This window comes from Erpetoichthys calabaricus, chromosome 11 (assembly GCF_900747795.2).
Source record: "Erpetoichthys calabaricus chromosome 11, fErpCal1.3, whole genome shotgun sequence".
Lineage (NCBI taxonomy): Eukaryota > Metazoa > Chordata > Cladistia > Polypteriformes > Polypteridae > Erpetoichthys > Erpetoichthys calabaricus.
Window position 1 is genome coordinate 126,625,461 of NC_041404.2, and position 20,654 is coordinate 126,646,114.

At 36.0% G+C, this 20,654-nt stretch overlaps 1 protein-coding gene across 1 annotated transcript in view; it reads right to left on the bottom strand.

Annotated features, from left to right (window-relative positions):
* The window catches only part of LOC114660893 (RNA exonuclease 5-like), a 56,365-nt gene extending 35,784 nt beyond the window's left edge, over positions 1-20,581 (bottom strand). The window contains exons 1-6 of the mRNA XM_028813875.2: positions 19,841-20,581; positions 19,604-19,719; positions 17,980-18,106; positions 16,266-16,377; positions 16,010-16,165; positions 6,219-6,307 (exon numbers count right to left, since the gene is read on the bottom strand). Of these exons, the coding sequence (XP_028669708.2) occupies positions 6,219-6,307; positions 16,010-16,165; positions 16,266-16,377; positions 17,980-18,106; positions 19,604-19,719; positions 19,841-19,975 (735 nt within the window). The 5' untranslated portion in view covers positions 19,976-20,581. The remainder of the gene's footprint in view (positions 1-6,218; positions 6,308-16,009; positions 16,166-16,265; positions 16,378-17,979; positions 18,107-19,603; positions 19,720-19,840) is intronic.
* Between the last annotated feature and the right edge of the window lie 73 nt (positions 20,582-20,654).

Consider the following 20,654-nt stretch of genomic DNA (forward strand, 5'->3'; position numbering starts at 1 on the left):
AGTGGGTAGCGCTGCTGCCTCGCAGTTGGGAGACCTAGGGACCTGGGTTCACTTCCCGGGTCCTCCCGGTTTCCTCCGGGCGCTCCGGTTTCCTCCCACAGTCCAAAGACATGCAGGTTAGGTGGATTGGTGATTCTAAATTGGCCCTTGTGTGTGTTTGGTGTGTGGGTGTGTTTGTGTGTGTCCTGCGGTGGGTTGGCACCCTGCCCGGGATTGGTTCCTGCCTTGTGCCCTGTGTTGGCTGGGATTGGCTCCAGCAGACCCCCGTGACCCTGTGTTCGGATTCAGCGGGTTGGATAATGGATGGATGGATACCCACAAAGTTGGCGAAGGGTATAAGAAGATACCAAAGCATTTTCAGGTAGCCATTTCCTCAGTTTGTAATGTAATTAAGAAATGGTAGTTAACAGGAATGGTGGCGATCAGGAAGACCAAGGAAACTTTCTGAGAGAACTGCCCAAAAGAGTGCTAGAAACACTAATGAAAACTCCTGTTTGATTGTAAAAGACCTTCAGGAAGATTTAGCAGACTCTGGACTGGTGGTGTGCTTTTCTACTATGCAGTGACAGCTCTTCATAAGTTTGCAAATGATAAGCATGCCTGATGCACTTTGAAAACAAGACCCGTAGAAGGGATGAAGTCAAAATAGACATTTTTGGCTGCAATATGCAAAGCAATGTTTGGTGTTTGGAGAAAAAAGGCCACAGAATTTCATGAAAAAAACACCACTCAAACTGTTAAACATGGGTGTGAATTGATCATGCTTTAGGCTAGTGTTGAAGTTAGCGGCATGTGGAACATTTCCATGGTAGAGAGAAATGTATGTAAAAAAAGATGAAGACGGAAAAAAGGTGGCTTCTGCAACAGAATAATGATCCAAAACACCTCAAAATCCAAAAATGTATCATCTCATGAGGCACAAGCTGAGGATTTTGGCAGAGCCCTCACAGTCCCCCAGCCTAAACATCATTGAAAATCTGTGGATAGACCTCAAAAGAACAGTTCATGCAAGAAAGCCCAAGAATTCCACAGAACCAGAAGCCTTTTTGAAGGATGAATCGGCGAAAATTCCACAAATAAGAATTTAAAGACACTTAGCTGGTCGACAAAAAAGTGTTTATAAACTGGGGGAGGGGAGTTACTAAATACTTACCATGTAAGGTGGCCAAACATTTGATTTGGGTCCTTTTTTGTTATTTAAAAAAAAAGTAATCTTTCTTAAAATGTTAAAGAAATGTGTCATTTTATTACTTTTGGAAATGAGGTCATCTTTCACTTCCGTAGCTATTCACAGTAACAGAAATTTTGACCAGGGGTGCCCAAAGGTTTGCATGCCACTGAAACTGACAATGTGCTAGAAACTATTGGTTTTGCAAAAATAAACATTTTTAAGAGGTGCATAATGGGAATTTAATTTAATGTGCATTAAACATTTAGATGTTGTAATGAAAAATTCACTCATGTATTTTACTGCTGATGTCAGGATACAAAAAACACTAAAGGAACCAGGAGTAGGAACAGTATAAAACTAAGCAGGGACACAAAATTACTGTCCCAATATTTCAAAATTTAAAATAAAAAATATAAACCAGCAGAAAACAAAAAGCCTAGAAAAATCAACAGAATGATAAACCAGTGACATATCTAGTATTAAGTTGGTGGAAGAACTCAAATCCAAAGAATGAATGTGGTGGCGTGAACTACTGGGCATAACCAGTCCATCTCCTAACCCGCCATTTAATACTACCAGGAAGTACAAGAAAAGGATGGGCAATACCACTGAATTTATTTTCAGTCCAATACCAAGTAATACCAAGGGTAATATCAACAATAACAATACTGATACCAATACTTTTAAAAGATTCATTTTGTAATTTTCATCCAGCTTTTATGACTTGGAATTTTTAAGCTTGGATCCAGAATTTTGACAAATGCATTAAAAACTTTCTTTTCTGTATTACAGATTGGTTGGTGATACCTCGCAATCATTTCTCCCAGGCTTCTCGTCAGCTTTTTAGGTCTTTGAAAGTCAACTATGAAAAATTAAAAACTTGTATACAAGCTACACTACATGTAGTCTTTATGTTGTGTGGCAGGAGGCTGGGGGCTAGACCCAGCCGTGACGCCTGGAAGATCCGGGAGGGGATCTATACGTCCCCCGGACCATGAGGGGGCAACCGCCCTGGATAGCCAGGGGACCACGGGGAAGTTGCAGGGAGGCTCAAACCCGTGAGGGCCTGTGGCTACTGCCAGGGGGAGCCCCAAGCCTCATAAAGCCGAGGAGATCTACACTTCCCGCCATACCTGGGAAGGTGGAGGAAGGGGAGGAAGGACCTTCCAGTGATGCCCGGAGTGCTTCCAGGTCCTCATGCGGCACTTCCGCCACACCAGGAAGTGCTGCTGGAAGAACGTCAGCGAAGAACCTGGAGCACGTCCGGGTGACTATAAAGGGGGCCGCCTTCCTACAGTCGGGAAGCGAGAGTTGGGAGCTGGACGTGGACGAAGCTTCAGCGACAGAGGGAAGAAAGGCGTCCCACGGACGCTTGAAAGGCCCATGTTTAGGGGTGTTTCGTGTGGGACTGTAATGGGACTTACAGTTAGGTCCATAAATATTTGGACAGAGACAACTTTTTTTTTCTAATTTTGGTTCTGTACATTACCACAATGAATTTTAAATGAAACAACTCGGATGCAGTTGAAGTGCAGACTTTTAGCTTTAATTCAGTGGGGTGAACAAAACGATTGCATAAAAATGTGAGGCAACTAAAGCATTTTTTTAACACAATCCCTTCATTTCAGGGGCTCAAAAGTAATTGAACAAATGAAATAACTGGAAATAAAATGTTAATTTCTAATACTTGGTTGAAAACCCTTTGCTGGCAATGACAGCCTGAAGTCTTGAACTCATGGACATCACCAGATGCTGGGTTTCCTCCTTTTTAATGCTCTGCCGGGCCTTTACTGCAGCGGCTTTCAGTTGCTGTTTGTTTATGGGCCTTTCTGTCTGAAGTTTAGTCTTCAACAAGTGAAATGCATGCTCATTTGGGTTAAGATCAGGTGACTGACTTGGCCATTCGAGAATTTTCCACTTCTTTGCTTTAATAAACTCCTGGGTTGCATTGGCTGTATGTTTTGGGTCATTGTCCATCTGTATCATGAAACGCCGCCCAATCGATTTGACTGCATTCAGCTGGATTTGAGCAGACAGTATGTCTCTGAACACCTCAGAATTCATTCAGCTGCTTCTGTCCTGTGTCATATCATCAATAAACACTAGTGTCCCAGTGACATGCACGCCCAAGCCATCACACTGCCTCCACCGTGTTTTACAGATGATGTGGTATGCTTTGGATAATGAGCTGTTCCACGTCTTCTCCATACTCCATACTCCATACATGATCATCAGAGGTGACTGTGTGCAGAGGGTGCAAACCTATAAATACCTGGGAGTGCAGCTGGATGATAAATTGGACTGGACTGCCAATACTGATGCTCTGTGTAAGAAGGGGCAGAGCTGACTATACTTCCTTAGAAGGCTGGCGTCCTTCAACATCTGCAATAAGATGCTGCAGATGTTCTATCAGACAGTTGTGGCAAGCACCCTCTTCTACGTAGTGGTGTGCTGGGGAAGCAGCATAAAGAAGAGGGGCGCCTCACGCCTGGACAAACTGGTGAGGAAGGCAAGAAGACAATTTGACATCCGTGGCAGAGCGACGGGCACTGAGCAGGCTCCTGTCAATAATGGAGAATCCACTGCATCCACTGAACAGTATCATCTCCAGACAGAGGAGCAGCTTCAGCGACAGACTGCTGTCAATATCCTGCTCCACTGACAGACTGAGGAGATCGTTCCTCCCCTACACTATGCAACTCTTCAATTCCACCCGGGGGGGTAAACGTTAACATTATACAAAGTTATTGTCTGTCTGTATACCTGCATTGTTATTACTCTTTAATTTAATATTGTTCTTTATCAGTATGCTGCTGCTGGAGTATGTGAATTTCCCCTTGGGATTAATAAAGTATCTATCTATCTATCTATCTATTTTTTTCTTGCCATCATTCTGGTAGAGGTTGATCTCGGTTTCATCTGTACAAAGAATGTTTTTCCAGAACTGTGCTGGCTTTTTTAGATGTTCTTTAGCAAAGTCCAATCTAGCCTTTCGATTCTTGAGGCTTATGAGTGGCTTGCACCTTGAAGTGCACCCTCTGTATTTACTTTCATGCAGTCTTCTCTTTATGGTAGACTTGGATATCGATACGCCTACCCCCTGGAGAGTGTTGTTCACTTGGTTGGCTGTTGTGAAGGGGTTTCTCTTCACCATGGAAATAATTCTGCGATCATCCACCACTGTTGTCTTCCGTGGACGTCCAAGTCTTTTTGTGTTGCTGAGTTCACCAGTGCTTGCTTTCTTTCTCAGGATGTACCAAACTGTAGATTTTGCCACTCGTAATATTGTAGCAATTTCTCGGATGGGTTTTTTCTGTTTTTGCAGCTTAAGGATGGCGTCTTTCACCTGCATGGAAAGCTCCTTTCACCGCATGTTGTCTGTTCACAGCAAAATCTTCCACATGCAAGCACCACACCTCAAATCAACTTGCTTAAATCAATCTGCTTAATTGATAATGACATAACGACGGACTTGCCCACACCTGCCCATGAAATAGACTTTTGAGTCAATTGTCCAATTACTTTGGAGCCCCTGAAATGAAGGGATTGTGTTAACAAAATGCTTTAGCTGCCTCACATTTTTATGCAATCGTTTTGTTCACCCCACTGAATTAAAGCTGAAAGTCTGCACTTCAACTAAATCTGAGTTGTTTCATTTAAAATTCATTGTGGTAATGTACAGAACCAAAATTAGAAAAAAGTTGTCTCTGTCCAAATATTTATGGACCTAACTGTACGTTTACTAAACGTGTGTGTTTTGTACTTATATTGGTGTCTGTCTGATGGGGTTTGGGCGACCTCTCACAGTTGGCAGTATAACTCAATTAGTTCAGATAAGTATTCATAACTGAAGCATACACTTTGATTAATGTATGAAGTGTCTAATTCAAAAAAGTACTGTCTACCATTTGACCACAATAATATCTAATTGTGATAAAATTGCTTCTTTATCTAAAATTGAACAAATTAAAAACGTAATATATTTACCTCCTGGGGCCATAACCATCACTCTTTCCAGCACCCATTAATAATAAACATTCTACAAATAATGCACCATATAAACAGAAAAAACTGCCTTTCAGTGTGCAGACATGTCTTCTGATTATAACAAAGCCTTTGCAAAAATTGGTTGAGAAATATAAAAATTACAGCTGATTTTAACATGAAAGCCTGCTGTATTTCAGTACATATGTTTGTGTTTAAAGCAGACTTATATAGCACAAATATGGCAGACACATACTGTATTTATCACTGGCATCTTGTTAATAAGGGTATGGTTCAGGTCACATGAATACAAGTCTTCTACTTCCTTTGAGTTTAAAGGGGCATATCAGGAGATGGGCCTTTTCAAAGCTCCCACTATTAAAAGATAAAAAACGTCACTGTTCCCCTTTAAGTGCAATAAATCATGAAGAAATCATCCATATAATATTTACATCAAGTAAAAACTTTGTAAAAGGTGCATTGTAAATGATAAAAGGAAGAGTGGACGACAATACGGTAAAACACAAAGTAAAATCAGTATTATGATTTTAATGTTTAGTGCTGTTCCAGTGTATAGATAACATACAAAAATCATTCACTTACCTAGTCTTGGTTAATTTTAATTTGACTTTAGAATAAAGAGATAAAATGTTTTTATCTGTTCTTTACTATATTTTCTTATTACTCACGCTTAAAGCATATTGGATATCTGTATTGCAGTGACTATAAGAACAATGATATACACATACTTTAATCTCCATACTTGGGTCAAGTCTAGAAGTGGCACAATAATGAGAAGAGAATAACATAATATTCTCAAACCAACTTAATCCACAGCTATTCTAGAGTAAAGAAGCAAGGAAGAGACACATTTTGACAGTAGATTGTCAAGCGTCAGTAGAGTTCCTGTACTGTTGAGCAAACATCTGAAGGTTTTTCTTTTACTCTGATGTATTACAGTAAATATTAATGTGAAGCAAAACACGAACAGATACAATAATTCAATCTAACTGGTTCAGTTAAAGGAAAAAAGCCAGATTTTAAAACAAAAGCCAATACATACCATTTCACAATCAAGACCGAAAAGTGGGCTGTCATCTGTAACTGGGCCAGTGCAATTTGTAGTTACATAGTCTTTATAATCAGGATAACCTGTGTAGAAAATAATGTTGTAGGAATAATATGATCTTCTGTGTTATCTGTACATCTGCATATTAAACAGAAATATATTACTACAGTTTTACCTAGTGGTTCTACACGAGCAACACCTGGCCTATCCTCCAGATGTTTTCGGGCTTGTAATTTTCATAGTTGTAGAATTACTCCCTGCAGTTATATCTCATACTTAGAAACAGACACATTATGAGAGTCCTCTAAGGACAATAAAATTATTAAAAACAATCTGAATAGAAAATTATGCACTACTTCATATAGTATTAGCTGATGACAGTTTTTATAGGTGGACAGGCCTTTTCATAAGTCATAAAATACAAAATAAAACTTGACATTGAACTATGATGGATAGAAAAAAAGTGCAATATATCACTATAAGAAGTCAAGATGAAAATCATTCACCATAAAATTATTCCTTGTATCATTAAAATATAGAATCAAGGATTGTACATGCACATTAAAAATTAAATGTATAAACTGTAATATAACAAAATATGAAACCATCTACATTTTGAATAATCTCTACAAGAATGGAACACAAAGAATTAAGATGCTACAATGCATACACAACTGAACTATGACTGAACTGTGACTAAGCCTACAGCATGGAAAACACATAATTTTGATCAATATATCAAGTGTCCAACTGATCAGAGCACTCAAGCAGGTTTACTGGAATACTAAATATGCCTATAAATCTAGAGCTAAACCTCTGCTGGGTATATAAGAGCACTTGATTCCTGTAAAAAAAAAAAAAGATTTAAAAAGAAAAAAATGCAGCTCAAAATATAAGTCTGGCATGAGAAGTCTGTTCAAAGCCTGTAACATGTTTTTAAACATAGTAAGTAGACAATCTGTAATTAATTTTATAGTCAATTGAAGAATATTCAAACAAACACTTCTGCTATATAAGCAATTAGAAGGTTGTAAAACCTAAGACAAATTAGAATTTATTGTTTTTTAACTGCTTTAAACACAACCATTACTATAGTCACTTTTTAGTGAGTGAATCTGGAGGTAATACACTACTAGAAATACTTAGGGGTCTACATCAATGACTAGCTGGACTGGTCTAGTAACAAAGAGGAACTATATAAGAAAAGGCAGAGCAGACTGTTTGTTCTTTAAATGTAGGCAGTAATATCCTTTATATCTTCTATAACCCTGTGATGGCCAGTGCAATTTTCTATTAGCCAACAAATTGTTCAACAGAAGTGTGTAAAGACACGCAACTAGGGCTCCTTTATACCAACAGAATAATGTCTTTATAATGCCTCACTGCCATTGCACTCACATTTTTAACCTGATCAGAAGCTTTCTTCTTTACCAAATTCTGTATTTGAGGGGTATTGTTAGTAATTATCATACCTCTTGAGCTTCTGTAAAAAGCTAAATGTCTAACTTTGGACAAATAAAGTAGTATTTATCTAATACCATTCAGCCTAACACCTTACTAATACCTACTATAATTTGCAATGTATATCTGCACTCTTAGTTTGCTGGATGCAGGATTAAAAAAATAAAAAACAAATACAAAGTGTGGGTTGCAGCCCCTTTTCAACACAAGGTAATACAATTCTCCATTAAAAATATTTTCAATTATTTAATAAAATAACATTACCAAAAAAACCCATGTCAGTGTGACATATTTCCTTGCTTTTCTGTAACCATATTCTCAAATCTGGGTTCTGTATTTGACATACTTACAATCCAATCATTTTCAAGTTCAAGTTGATTTCTGAATTTCATTTTAATTTGCACCCATAGATGAAAAACTTAAGCTTACATAAATATAATGCTGCAAAACATTTTAAAGCTTCTTGCTTTCTTTTTATCCAAGACGGGTCTACTCTGAGAGAAAAATTCAAGTTTCAACATTCCATTTGCAGATATTTGAATAAGTTTTTCTTTCATATTTTTTTTTGGAACAGTGGCCAGTTCTACAGAGTTTTCCAAAAAAAAAAAAAAAAAAAAAAAAAAAAAAAAAGGATTTAGTGTCCATCACTGATTACCTTTGCTGTTTTGCATTTCTTCAGGAAAATACTCCAAAAGATGTTACTTAAAATTTTGCAGACTTATTTCCATATTTAAAAATATAACCATTATATCTATTGTAGCATCCACAGCTATTACCTCCATAATTTGTCAACATATTAGAATGAATCTAATTTCCTTTTTTTGCAAGTTGACCATAAGATTATTTTATTTTATAAATCCATTGATTTTGTCCCTGGCTGTTATTATATTAACATTACAGCCTTTCAAACTTTTATTCAGAGTATTCAAATGTTCAAAAGTATCAGCCAGGCAAGCTTAATTAAGAAGCCAAAATGGATTCCAAAATATCATTTTGTATATTCCGATTTTTCTGTCCTGCTGTTACATCAAAAGTTCTATTCTCACCTGAAAAACTCTTGATAATATCTTTCCTCTTGCTGGCCACCTTACTTCCGTGTTGTAAAAAAAAATTATATAATGATCCCAGTTCTTCTCATAATTTCGGAAGATACAAGTCAGAAGCGCTTTTCCTTTGATAGAGTTTATCACACAATTCAGGTCAGAGGGTAGGGATTTTTCTGCAGGTGCTTCATGATGTAGAAAACTGTGACACCATGTAGCATTGGGCACGATCTCTTTCAATCTTGCAATGAGTCTACTTTGACACTTTGTCATTACCTTGGCACCATCCAGGCAAATAGCAATGAATTTTCCCAAATCAATATTACAATCATTTGTGCTCTGCATAAAAGTGCTGAATAAACCATTTCCAAAAGTGTTAGTTTGTAGCAGTTTGCAAAACAGTATATTTTCCTTAACTGTGCTCTCTGATTCATATCGTAGAATGACTACAATTTGTGCAGGATAGAAATACTGTATCTGTAGATGCATCCATTTGCAGTGAAAAGAATTTTTTTTAAGAATTTTGTTTTGAACATCTTCTGCCATATTGCATATTCTTCTTTGAAACATTATTATGAGCGACGTACAGTCTTGAACTTGTCAGCTTCTTTTTCTTCAATCATAACTATGACTATGACAATCATGACTATGTCAACAGCTCCCAGTAAAATCAGATTTTTGGCAATCCGACTTAATAACTTGCTAAATAACCTGTATTCAGTAACACTGGCATGTCTTTTTTCATTTGGATGTTTTGTTTTTAAATGTCAAAGTAAATTTGTTTACTTCACACTAATGGCTTCTAAAGAAAATGTTGAGGATGAGGGAAGCAAATGTTTGTGTGAACCACAAAATAGAGGATTGATCAGAGACCATTAGTTCTCTCACTTACTAATTCTAAACAGTATATTTAGTTGATATTAAACAGCAATATTAGAAAAAAACCCAAATGACATCTATATATATATATATATATATATATATATATATATATATATATAAAAATAAAAGTCAGTGTGTGTGTGTGTATATGTTCCAGCATCACTCCTGAATGGCTGGACTGATTTTCATGAAACTTCTGGGTAAGGTTGGGGGTGATCTTGAAGTCTTGTATGCATGTTATCATCCAGTTGACATTCAGAACGACCACCAGAGGGCGAACTGGAGGTGACTGCCAGCATTCTTTATGTCTGAGCACCACTGCACGCCTATTGCTTTTGAAATTAAATAGAGTTGGCATCCCAACTATTTTTGGGACTCATTCTGTCTTTGTGACTCGAACAGCCATAAATATATATATCTATACATCTATATATATATATATATATATATATATATATATATATATATATATATATATATCTATATATATATCTATATATATATATATATATCTATATATATATATATATCTATATATATATATATCTTTATATATATATATATATATATCTCTATATATATATTTATATATATATATATGTATATGTATATGTCAATGTGTGTATGCATGTATGCATCATGTCCGAACGGCTGGAGCGATTTTCATGAAACTTGGTACACATGTTTCTCAATGGTCGACTAAAAATACTTTAGGGTGAAATCAGCCCTAACCCACCCCCTTCTGGGTAGGGTGGGGGGTGATCTTACAGTCTTGCATGCATGTTATCATTCAGTTGACACTTGGAACGACCACCAGAGGGCGAACTGGAGGTGACTGCCGGCATTCTTTATGTTTGAGCACCACCGCGCCTCAGTTGCTTTTGAAATGAAAGTTCTACGGGTGCAAGTGTGTGTGTCTGTCCAGCCCAGAAGTGACACGTAGAGTCGGGGTGAGGGCTCTAGCTCCGAGTATACGCAAGCAAGGCCTGCACACCGGCAAAAGGAAACCTCCTAAGAAAGATAGTCGCTTAACTGCTAATGCACAAACGATGCAAGCACGTCGGCAACACAAATCCTCATAGCAGAGAGATGCCCAGAGTAGTTCTGCCGATTTCGACACTTTTTAGGATCCCGTGCTGGCTTACACAGTTAGTATATATAGCAGGCGACTGCCAGCATTCTTTATGTTTAAGTAGCACTGCGCCCCTGCTGCTTTTCAAATTAAACAGAGTTGGCCGGTACCGAGCGTCAACTGGATGATAACATACATACAACACCACAAGACAAGGATATTAGTGAGTCTTTATTGTTTGTTAATTTATTTTTAAAGTTGTGTGTTTTTTTTTTTTTTAAATGTTTTTCTCAAAACAATTACACAAAAAAAACAAAACACTTTATTTGTCCTCCCGGGCAATGCTGGGTATTTCAGCTAGTCTTATAAATAAAGCAGACTGTAACAATCTTGCGCTCTTGTATTTATGTTATCATCCAGTTGAGGCTTGGAGCGTTTCTGGTGTGCTCCGTAAAAGCAACCGACAGTTTTATTATGAAAAATCTGTAGTATTATTTGTTTGTTGTTTAATGTTGTTTTTGTTTACTATATTTTCATCTTGTATTATTCTTATCCTAACAATGTTGTAGCAGTAATAGAATTAAATCAACCTAATATTAATTTAGTTGACATTTTTTTTACGTCGTCAAAAATTCTGCATGTAAAAACATATTACTACACCACAAAACAGAAATGAATCTGTCAAAAAATCTTAAAAAAGGCTCGCTTTTCCCATCGTTTTTACACTACTTTGAACACAGCCTATTTTAATCAAAATATAATCACGGAATATCTATTATATATAAGATAAGTAAGCAATTTTCTTTTTATCTACCATAAACATCCTATATTTTGTACATTCAGCAGCTCCCTTTCCAATTTTTGTTTATTCATTAATGAACTAAATGTCATTTGTTTCACAGCATCGTAGCTAACGTGTTGGTGTTAAATTTTTTTTGTAAAAAAGATATAGGAATTTTTCTTAAGTTAAATTATTTTTTTGATTATGAACATATCAAAATCAAAGGTAAAGTATAAAACAAATATAGCTATGATATTTAACTTACAATATTTATTGATATAGATAACATATTTAACGTTTAATTAATTGTGCAAACTACTGTCTTCCAATTGAAATTCTTTTACAATCATTGAAAATTGTGGGAATCAATTTGGACACAGCCTGTTTCTCACATGGACAACTTTATGTGGCATATTCAAGAGTACAAATTCTTAAGAACCTTTATATATTAGCTAAAGATAGAAAAACTAAAAACATTGTATATAACAAGGCACTTCAGTAAACAATATAAGCACATTACTGAGTCTTCATTGTTTGTTAATTTACTTTTAAAGATTTTTTTTTTTAATTATATTTTTCTCATTTCAATAAACAGGTGAAGTCTAAGACTGTGAGGTTGAATGGTGAAGATTATAATAAGAAGCCTTAGCATATGAGAAACAAAAATGGTTAATATCTAGAAAAGTCCACTTTTTTGCCACCAGTACAGGTACCCAAAGCAATCCACTGCCCAGCACAAACTCCTGACCCAGTTCGTTCCTCGCGAATATAAACCTTTGAAAATCAGATACAAATAAAAGACTTTTAAATAAAAATATGAATTCTGATTGGTTGACATGAGTTGGGCATGATACAGCAGTGTATCATAGGTCTCTCTTATGAAAACATACATTTGATGTTTTACAGTGACAAAAAAAGAGAAAATGTCCATATGGATGACCATTCGAAACAAGAGGCCAGTGGTGCAACAAAAGAAAAAGAAAATAGAGATAGAAACAAAAAATCATGTTGTGCTGAAAACTACACCATACATTTAAAAAATGTAAATAAAATAAAGATGTGATTAAGTACTTTGAACAAGTGTAAATATTCCAGTTGAGACTAATAAGAATGACCTTGCAGATAGTCAAGAGAGTGCTGGTATCACTGCTTCTAGCAGCATTAGCATCAATATGCAGTGCAGTTCTGTGGAGTTGCAAACACTGACATGAACAACCAACAACATGGCAGACAACAAGGCAACCGTAAAAGATGCGATGCACAAATCAAACCAAACCCAAACAAAGGACCCCTTTCTGGCGTTTTACTTTATTTGGCCCCAAAACACTTAGTAACATATCATCTTTTTACCACTAAGTGTCATAAATCTTTTAAAAATGTTTAATTGTTTGTTAACTGCATTATCAGAACAAAAGTTGATTTCTAGCAGATGTGATGTTGCACTAATTGGTTTGTTACATTCATTGCAATTGACAAACTAAGAAAAAAGGTAGTTGAAGTTTATCTGATATAAAGTTTTAGACCTTTTTCTACTGTAATTCCTGCTCCTAATTCATTTCTTTGCCTTTGTGATGTTCATAAATTGTGAGCTTATGAGTGTGACTGGTGGGGGTGTATTCAGTAGAGGTAGTGAGGTTGGAGACTTAATCCCACCTTAATTATTTGAGAGTTAAATCATTGTCACTTATTTTGTCCAAACTTATCAATACCTTTAACAGTTCATTCTTACACTCAGGAATATTAGGTGACTCATCATGGACTCCCAAATAAAAGCACCAAGTTTTCACATTTTTCACGACTTTTCCACACTGCAAACTGGTAAACTGTTATATTTAGTGATACAGCAATAAGAACGGCTTCTCAAACACCACAAAAAAAAAAAAAAAAAAATATCGCTGCACTTTAATAAGTCCAAAATCTGACATTTACATGGCAAAAAAGGGTCAAAACCAATTGAAGACTGTAATCTTGCTTTCATTTGCCTGTATTAAAGTTCAGTACCCTTGGAAGCCAGTTATTGACCAGGTTAATAAGATGTCCACACAAACTGAAACACCCGTACTACAATCCTGCATAATACAAAGCATCCAAAACACTAATGACCTAATTGTCTAACACTTCATAGACTCAATGTTGTCTGTTTATTTGTAGTACAGAAGTAAACACACTAATTGTATTCACTTTTAAAACCAATTATATTTCCTCCAACTCTGAAATGAGCATGCACTCAATATTTCTAAGTTGGAGAAAGGGTTTAAAATCTTTTAATGGGTGACAGTTTTGTGAATAGTAGGGCAACACGTTTAGTTCCCAAGACTAGCTGTGCGTCTAAAATGGGTTGTAATCTAAGTAATAAATGTAGTCCTCAGTGTTAATGTTTGCAGTGCACCATGCAAAGCCTATGTCTCCGTTATATGCCATTTGGTATTGGATTTACAAAATCAGTGTTAACGTTTGTGATGCAGATCTATTGGAACATCAAATGCAATGCATTGTATTACTAAAAATGATTGTAATGTGCCATCTGTTGGAATGACAACAGACAAAGCAAACAGATAGTCACACAAACAGAAACAGACAAAAATAATCATCTTATTAAGGTGAATATCTGTGGAAAGTGTGAATATACGTGAATGCAATGCATTGCAACTAGTGGTTTTACATTCTGGCATGGCACTTTCTTAGTTAATGACTTAAGAAATATACAGGGTGGGGAATTGAGCAAACAATATTACTGGCCTCTCTCTCCAGGACATTATATATATATATATATATATATAATGTATGAGAGAGAGAGAGAGAGAGAGAGAGAGAGAGAGAGAGAGAGAGAGAGAGAGAGAGAGAGATGCATCACACGCTGCTTTAGAAAGTATTATTAAAGACCTCAGCTATCATGCACAATAACTTTTCTCTTCTCCATTCTGACAAATGGTTCAGGTCCATTAGGACTCACATAACTAGATTCAGGGAGAGTTTTAAACCACAGATGATAAGGTTACTCTCCAGCCGCTCACACTTACAAATGCAAATTATTCATGGATAGATGCTCTGATATTAAATTTAATGCATGATACTATATTCACCATCTATGCTTATAGTATGTTATGTATACTACACAATACATTTGAACTTGTGCTTTTTAGAATGTAGCTGACCTAGTGCAGTTGCAATTTTCACTTAAAATGGACCCTGTATACTGTATATAGGAATTCAGACACTAAACTCATAACTGGTATGTTCTTAATAAGAATGAATTGCACTTAACTGAATATTATTTGCTGTCTTTTGTCTTATTGTACTGTGTCTTTGGAAATTTTTTTTATGTTCGTATATTCCTGCCACAGACAGACTTCCTTTTGGGATAATAAATTCTGCCTTAGCCAAAACCAAACATTTCCATTTAATTTACATGCCTGGCTTTTGTGCAGCTTAGCTATTTGTATTGTTGGGTTGCTGCCGTTATGTTTAGAATATGCCACATTTTTATTCTTGATATTTATATTTCAAATCTGAAACAACTACATCTTTACTGGTAATTATCACTATTGTTTGGTGTCACTACTATCTGTGTAAGAAAGGACAGAGCCGGCTATACTTCCTTAGAAGGCTGGCGTCCTTCAACATCTGCAATAAGATGCTGCAGATGTTCTATCAGACGGTTGTGGCGAGCGCCCTCTTCTATGCGGTGGTGTGCTGGGGAGGCAGCATAAAGAAGAGAGATGCCTCATGCCTGGACAAACTGGTGAGGAAGGCAGGCTCTATTGTAGGCACAGAGCTTGACAGTTTGACATCTGTGGCAGAGCGACGGGTGCTGAGCACGCTCCTGGCAATAATGGAGAATCCACTGCATCCACTAAAAGGTATCATCTCCAGACAGAGGAGCAGCTTCAGCGACAGACTGCTGTCACTGTCCTGCTCCATTGACAGACTGAGGAGATCTTTCCTCCCCCACACTATGCGACTCCTTAATTCCACCCGCGGGGTGGGGGTAAACGTTAACATTATTCAAAGTTATTGTCTGTCTGTATACCTGCATTGTTATCACTCTTTAATTTAATATTTTCTTTATCAGCATGCTGCTGCTGGAGTATGTGAATTTCCCTTTGGGATTAATAAAGTATCTATCTATCTATGTATCTGTTTAGCTGCATTATTGTTTTATGTATTGTCGCTCTGTGTTTGATGTTTCTTCTCCAGTGAGACAACCATACTGTAAAGTAAAAAAATTATATGTAATTGTGCACTAACCTGAACTGAAAATATTTCCACTAATTCATCAACCACATCATATTAATCAAAGACTAATGAAGACAGTAACAATTTTAATGTAAGGAGTAAACTGTTCACTCTGAATAGGTAAACACTATGGAGCAAAATGCAGTAAAATGTATTTCTATATAGATTCCTCAGAACTCTCCACAGGCTGCAATTAACCAATATAGAAATTCACATAAACTAAATACAAAATACTGAATACAAAAAAATGGCAAGTTGTGAGAGAAAGCCTAGAAACAAACAAATTCATGCAAATTTCAAATTGCCTTACCCTCCATTGGATAATCATTCTTTTTCATTTCTTTTTTGCTTAGTAAATATTTGGTAAGCCCTCCTTTCTCTGCTCCATACCTCTTTATTATTGGATCAACATTCAGGTCTAAAGCTGAAGCAGCACTAACATGCTTGGAAGAATGAGATGAAGTTTCTGGATGGGGTGTCAAAACAAAATTATTTTATGTATTGGCGATACATGTAAGTGTTAATACATTACAAGTAAATAAAAACATATACAGTATTATCACTACCTTTTGAAAAATGTGTTTTAATATCTGCAGGTGTCTTGGTTTCTTCAAATCTCATGTTTAATATTCTGCACAGAAAATCATCAGGAGGTGGCAGTGCTGACAAGCTAAATTTCTGCGGGGTAAAAGTACTGTAATGAAAACCACCACATATAATTTTCACATGTTTATTAGCATGTTAAAAAGCCTGTACTATTTTCAACTCCTTAAAAACACATTTTTAGGAATGTCACTCATTTGTAAAATTACAAATCCAAAATTACTGTGGCATGCAAATGTTTGGGCAACCTTGCTTAAAATGTCTCTTACTGTGAATAGTTAAGTGAGCAGAAGAAGAAATGATCACCAGAAGGCATAAAGTTAAAGATGACCCATTTCTTTTCAGCATTTTATGAAAGATTAGAGTATTGTCTTTGTTAAGTACAATTGTACAGTGAAAGAAGGAAAGGAGTACCACGCAAAAGTTTGGGCACCCCAAGATATTTGAGGTCTCGGGTAACTTTTACCAAGGCCTCAGACCTTAATTAGTTTATTAGGGCTATGGCTTGTTCACAGTCACCGTTAGGAAACCCCAGGTAATGCAAATTGCAAAGATGTATAAATTCTCTGACTCCTCAAAACTTGTCCCAACAATCAGCAGCCTCTAAGCAGCTGCCTAATACTCTGAAAAATAAAAGTTGATGCTCACAAAGTAGGAGAAGGCTACAAGATGTAACAATATTCATAAGCTGTGATACTTGCCAAAGGGGGTGTTACTAAGTATTGACCATGTCGGGTGCCCAAAGTTTTGCTTCAGGCCTTTCTCATTTTTTTGGTATTTTGTACCTATGAATAACGGAAATAAAATGTAATCTTGCTTAAAATATCAAAGAAATGTGTCATCTTTAACTTTATGAATTTTAGTGATCAATTCATCTTCTGTTCACTTAACTATTCACAGTAATAAACATTTTAAGCAAGGCTGCCCAAATGTTTGCATGCCACTGTATACTGTATATTAACTAGGAGATAGCTTTTAAAGTTACCACATGTAACCAAGTAAACAGCAGCCTTGATCAAATATTTAATGCTTGTAACAGTGATCTGCAAAGCTAAAACTCCAACAAGTAGTGTACTTTCATTTGTGTTAAATAAACATTACTGCTGTACTTGGAAATAATACCTTATCATGATATTGTATAACATTCAGTGTTATAAACTGTGTTCTGAGACTTTTCAGGTAAGGAAGACAGATGTTTTAAAGTAAGGAGGTTCTTATCGCGAATTATGATGCCAGAGAGTAGCAATATGTTGCATGTTGGTTAGCACATACAAGTAAGAATTTCACTGTACTTCTAAAGATCTTATAAACTATTACATGTATTAAGTACTTGTGCATCATTTATTAGGTCTGCTAAAGCAGAAGTATCTTAAGTATGTTTAGTTTGTATTTTCAAACCTAAGGGAAAAGTAATGAATACAATATAAATTAAACATTAGTGTAAAGTTTCATTCCTCTTCATATACAGTACACTCTATAAGACTAGGTTGTGCTGCTAATGCTGTGGTTCCAAAACCTTATCAAAATATAAATGAGAAAAGCACATTCAGAAAGATACTAGCTGAATAAACTGCTATTGCTTGGTTTGGATGTAAGAACTTACTTTAATTAGAAAGTTAATACTCAATTACAGTATTATATCTGATTATTACTACTTCACAGCGTTGAATTACTTACATGGCTGTATATCCTTCTGATGTTTTTAAAGTGGAGGAAGTATCTATAAAAGTGTAATTGGCTCACACCTTGAACAATGATCACATTAACACCAGTAAGCTTCCTCTGATGATGAAGACGGCACCAACTAAAATAGACAACAATCCAAAAAAGCAACATTGCAAATAAAGGCATCAACAAACTTTAAATTACTGATACAGTTCTCAAATCTGTAATAAAACAATCAAGTTATCAAATATACTTTAATCTAATATTCATGAATCTACAGGTCCAACTGTTTAAACAAAGACAGCAATACAAATTAAATTATTTACCTGACATCTACCTTCATCTCATTTCATTTTTTATACCTATTTTGCCTGTTGAAGGTTACTTTAGTAAAAGACTGAGCAGGACTGAGTGCATTTTCCATTAACAGACTCTTATGGTACTTCCTGATGCTGCAAGACTGGCCAATTACAAAATATATGATTCCACTAGTCTGTTTAGGATATCCACTCAGTGCACCATGTGTAATACACCTCAAAACAGACACCCTAACCACCGCAAATGGCTTCTCATAAATTTGGAGTGGCACAAGTTTATCCTATATTGTTGAGAGCTTCCATGAATATTTCCTGAAAAGTCTACCTTACATCTGGGCAATGGAACTTGCTTTGGCTGATGTAGCTATATAGATATGCCATCAAAACCACTTTATTTGTAAAGTATGTATACATACATAGATTGACTGGGAAAGTGCAAACTCATTAGTTCACTACTACGAACAGAACAGTACAACTACTGCTCCACCAAACTCTGGTTCAATATCACAGTCTCCACTCTTTTTTAAGGAAGATGTCAGGGTTTCCAAAAGGGGAAGTTCCTTCATTGCATTAGCAGGGAGCAAAGCATCCTTTTCAGAAGCATTGAGTCTCACTTCTAAAATGACACAATTGCCAACAACTCCACTGTGTACTATATATCTCAGTCAGAAAAGACAAAGAGGACATCATCTGCAAGTAAGAGAGATTGAACCCTTGGATCCCCAAACAAGGCACTCTCTAAGTCTTTGTAGCACCTTAACGTGTTATCCATGACACTCAGAAACAGAAAGGGCACAAGACACACCTTTTGTGGAGTTGTATTTTAACCTTAATTTACAGACAACTTCTTAATAAGAATGAGCGCACATCTGTTTCTCCACAAATATATGGCTCAAGTGGCACACAACTACAGCCACAAAATAAAACATTTGCAGCATATCCACACAATACTGCAAAGTGAAGAGTTACATGCATTTTCAAAATCCACAAAACTAAAACAAACTGACACGGGACCAAACTCCCATTACCTCTCAAATATTAATTTAGTGAGAAAAGGTGGTACCAATGTTCAACAAAACAAAATTTGCTTTGCTCCTTCTAAATATAGGTTTGTTTGATTCCAGCAAGAGAGCACAGGAGGCTAAAAATATACTGTAATCTCAAGCTAGCCTGGATTCAAAGCTCTTCTTCTAGGACTGTAACGGAGAAGTGCCAACCACTCTCGCACAATACTGTATCAACATTTACTATAAATATACAGTATGAGTATAAGAATTCATATATTGGCTTAATATTCATGTTTGAAATTGGTAGCTCACCTTGGTTGCTTTGCACCATGCAATTTGCCCAAAGCAGCAAACTGCAATAGTTCCGACACTTGCTCAATGCTAATTGGATTCTGGATACTGCTGAATGGCACAGACAATCTAGGAAACTGCTTAGAAGAAAATGAAACATGCAGTTGTTAGGATGACACACCAATGAGTAAAAACATTATACAGTATATTGTTTAATAGGAACCATAATACAAAGAATAAACAATGATTATCGCTCACCTTTGCTTCCTCTAGGACAGAGCAGTTGCTTGCATTTAAGATTTTAGTTTTCTTTATCAATAAATCTTCTTGGCCATTTGAAATACTGCCATTTTTTCTCTTCCGTTTACACTCACCATTAATATCACTTCCCATGTTTCAATTTTAGGGAATGTGTGTACAGCCAAAACACATTCAAGGAGTATACTGGCACAACATTCATTAGTGTAATACTTTTTACTTAGACCGATAAACAGATTAAATAATATATAAAAAACATTCCAGAATGCCTAACCTTCCTGATGGGCTGTTTACGAAAAGATTAACTTTATTGTCTCAAAATAATTTTGAACCCTAAGTGCCTATTCCTACACGACGTGACATGGATATTACATTAAACAGGTAAGATAATAAAAACTATCTGATAATGAAGGTCTGAATTAAGTTTTACTTGGAAGTCATATCTAAAAATGTGTTGAATAACAGGTAATGATATCCGTCTACATCAACCGTTCTTTACCATGTTCTCCTCTTGAATTTATTCTACTAAACGAAAATCATTTTTAATATCACAAATTACGTTTGCCTCTTGATTAAATTACACCAGTAACTTCCACAAAAGAAAATCTTGACAAAATATAATTCCAATATTAAAAGATTTTTAAACGTCTTCCGTTTTTTTCTGCATTAATCAGTATGTCATTACATGTAGAATAATAACTCTATTTACGTACTGCTGTATACTAAATGCATTCATACAGCCTAACTTTTCGTTCCACATTACAGTCAAAGGCATGAAACACATGGTTTTCCGAATCGATCAATTTTGATAGAT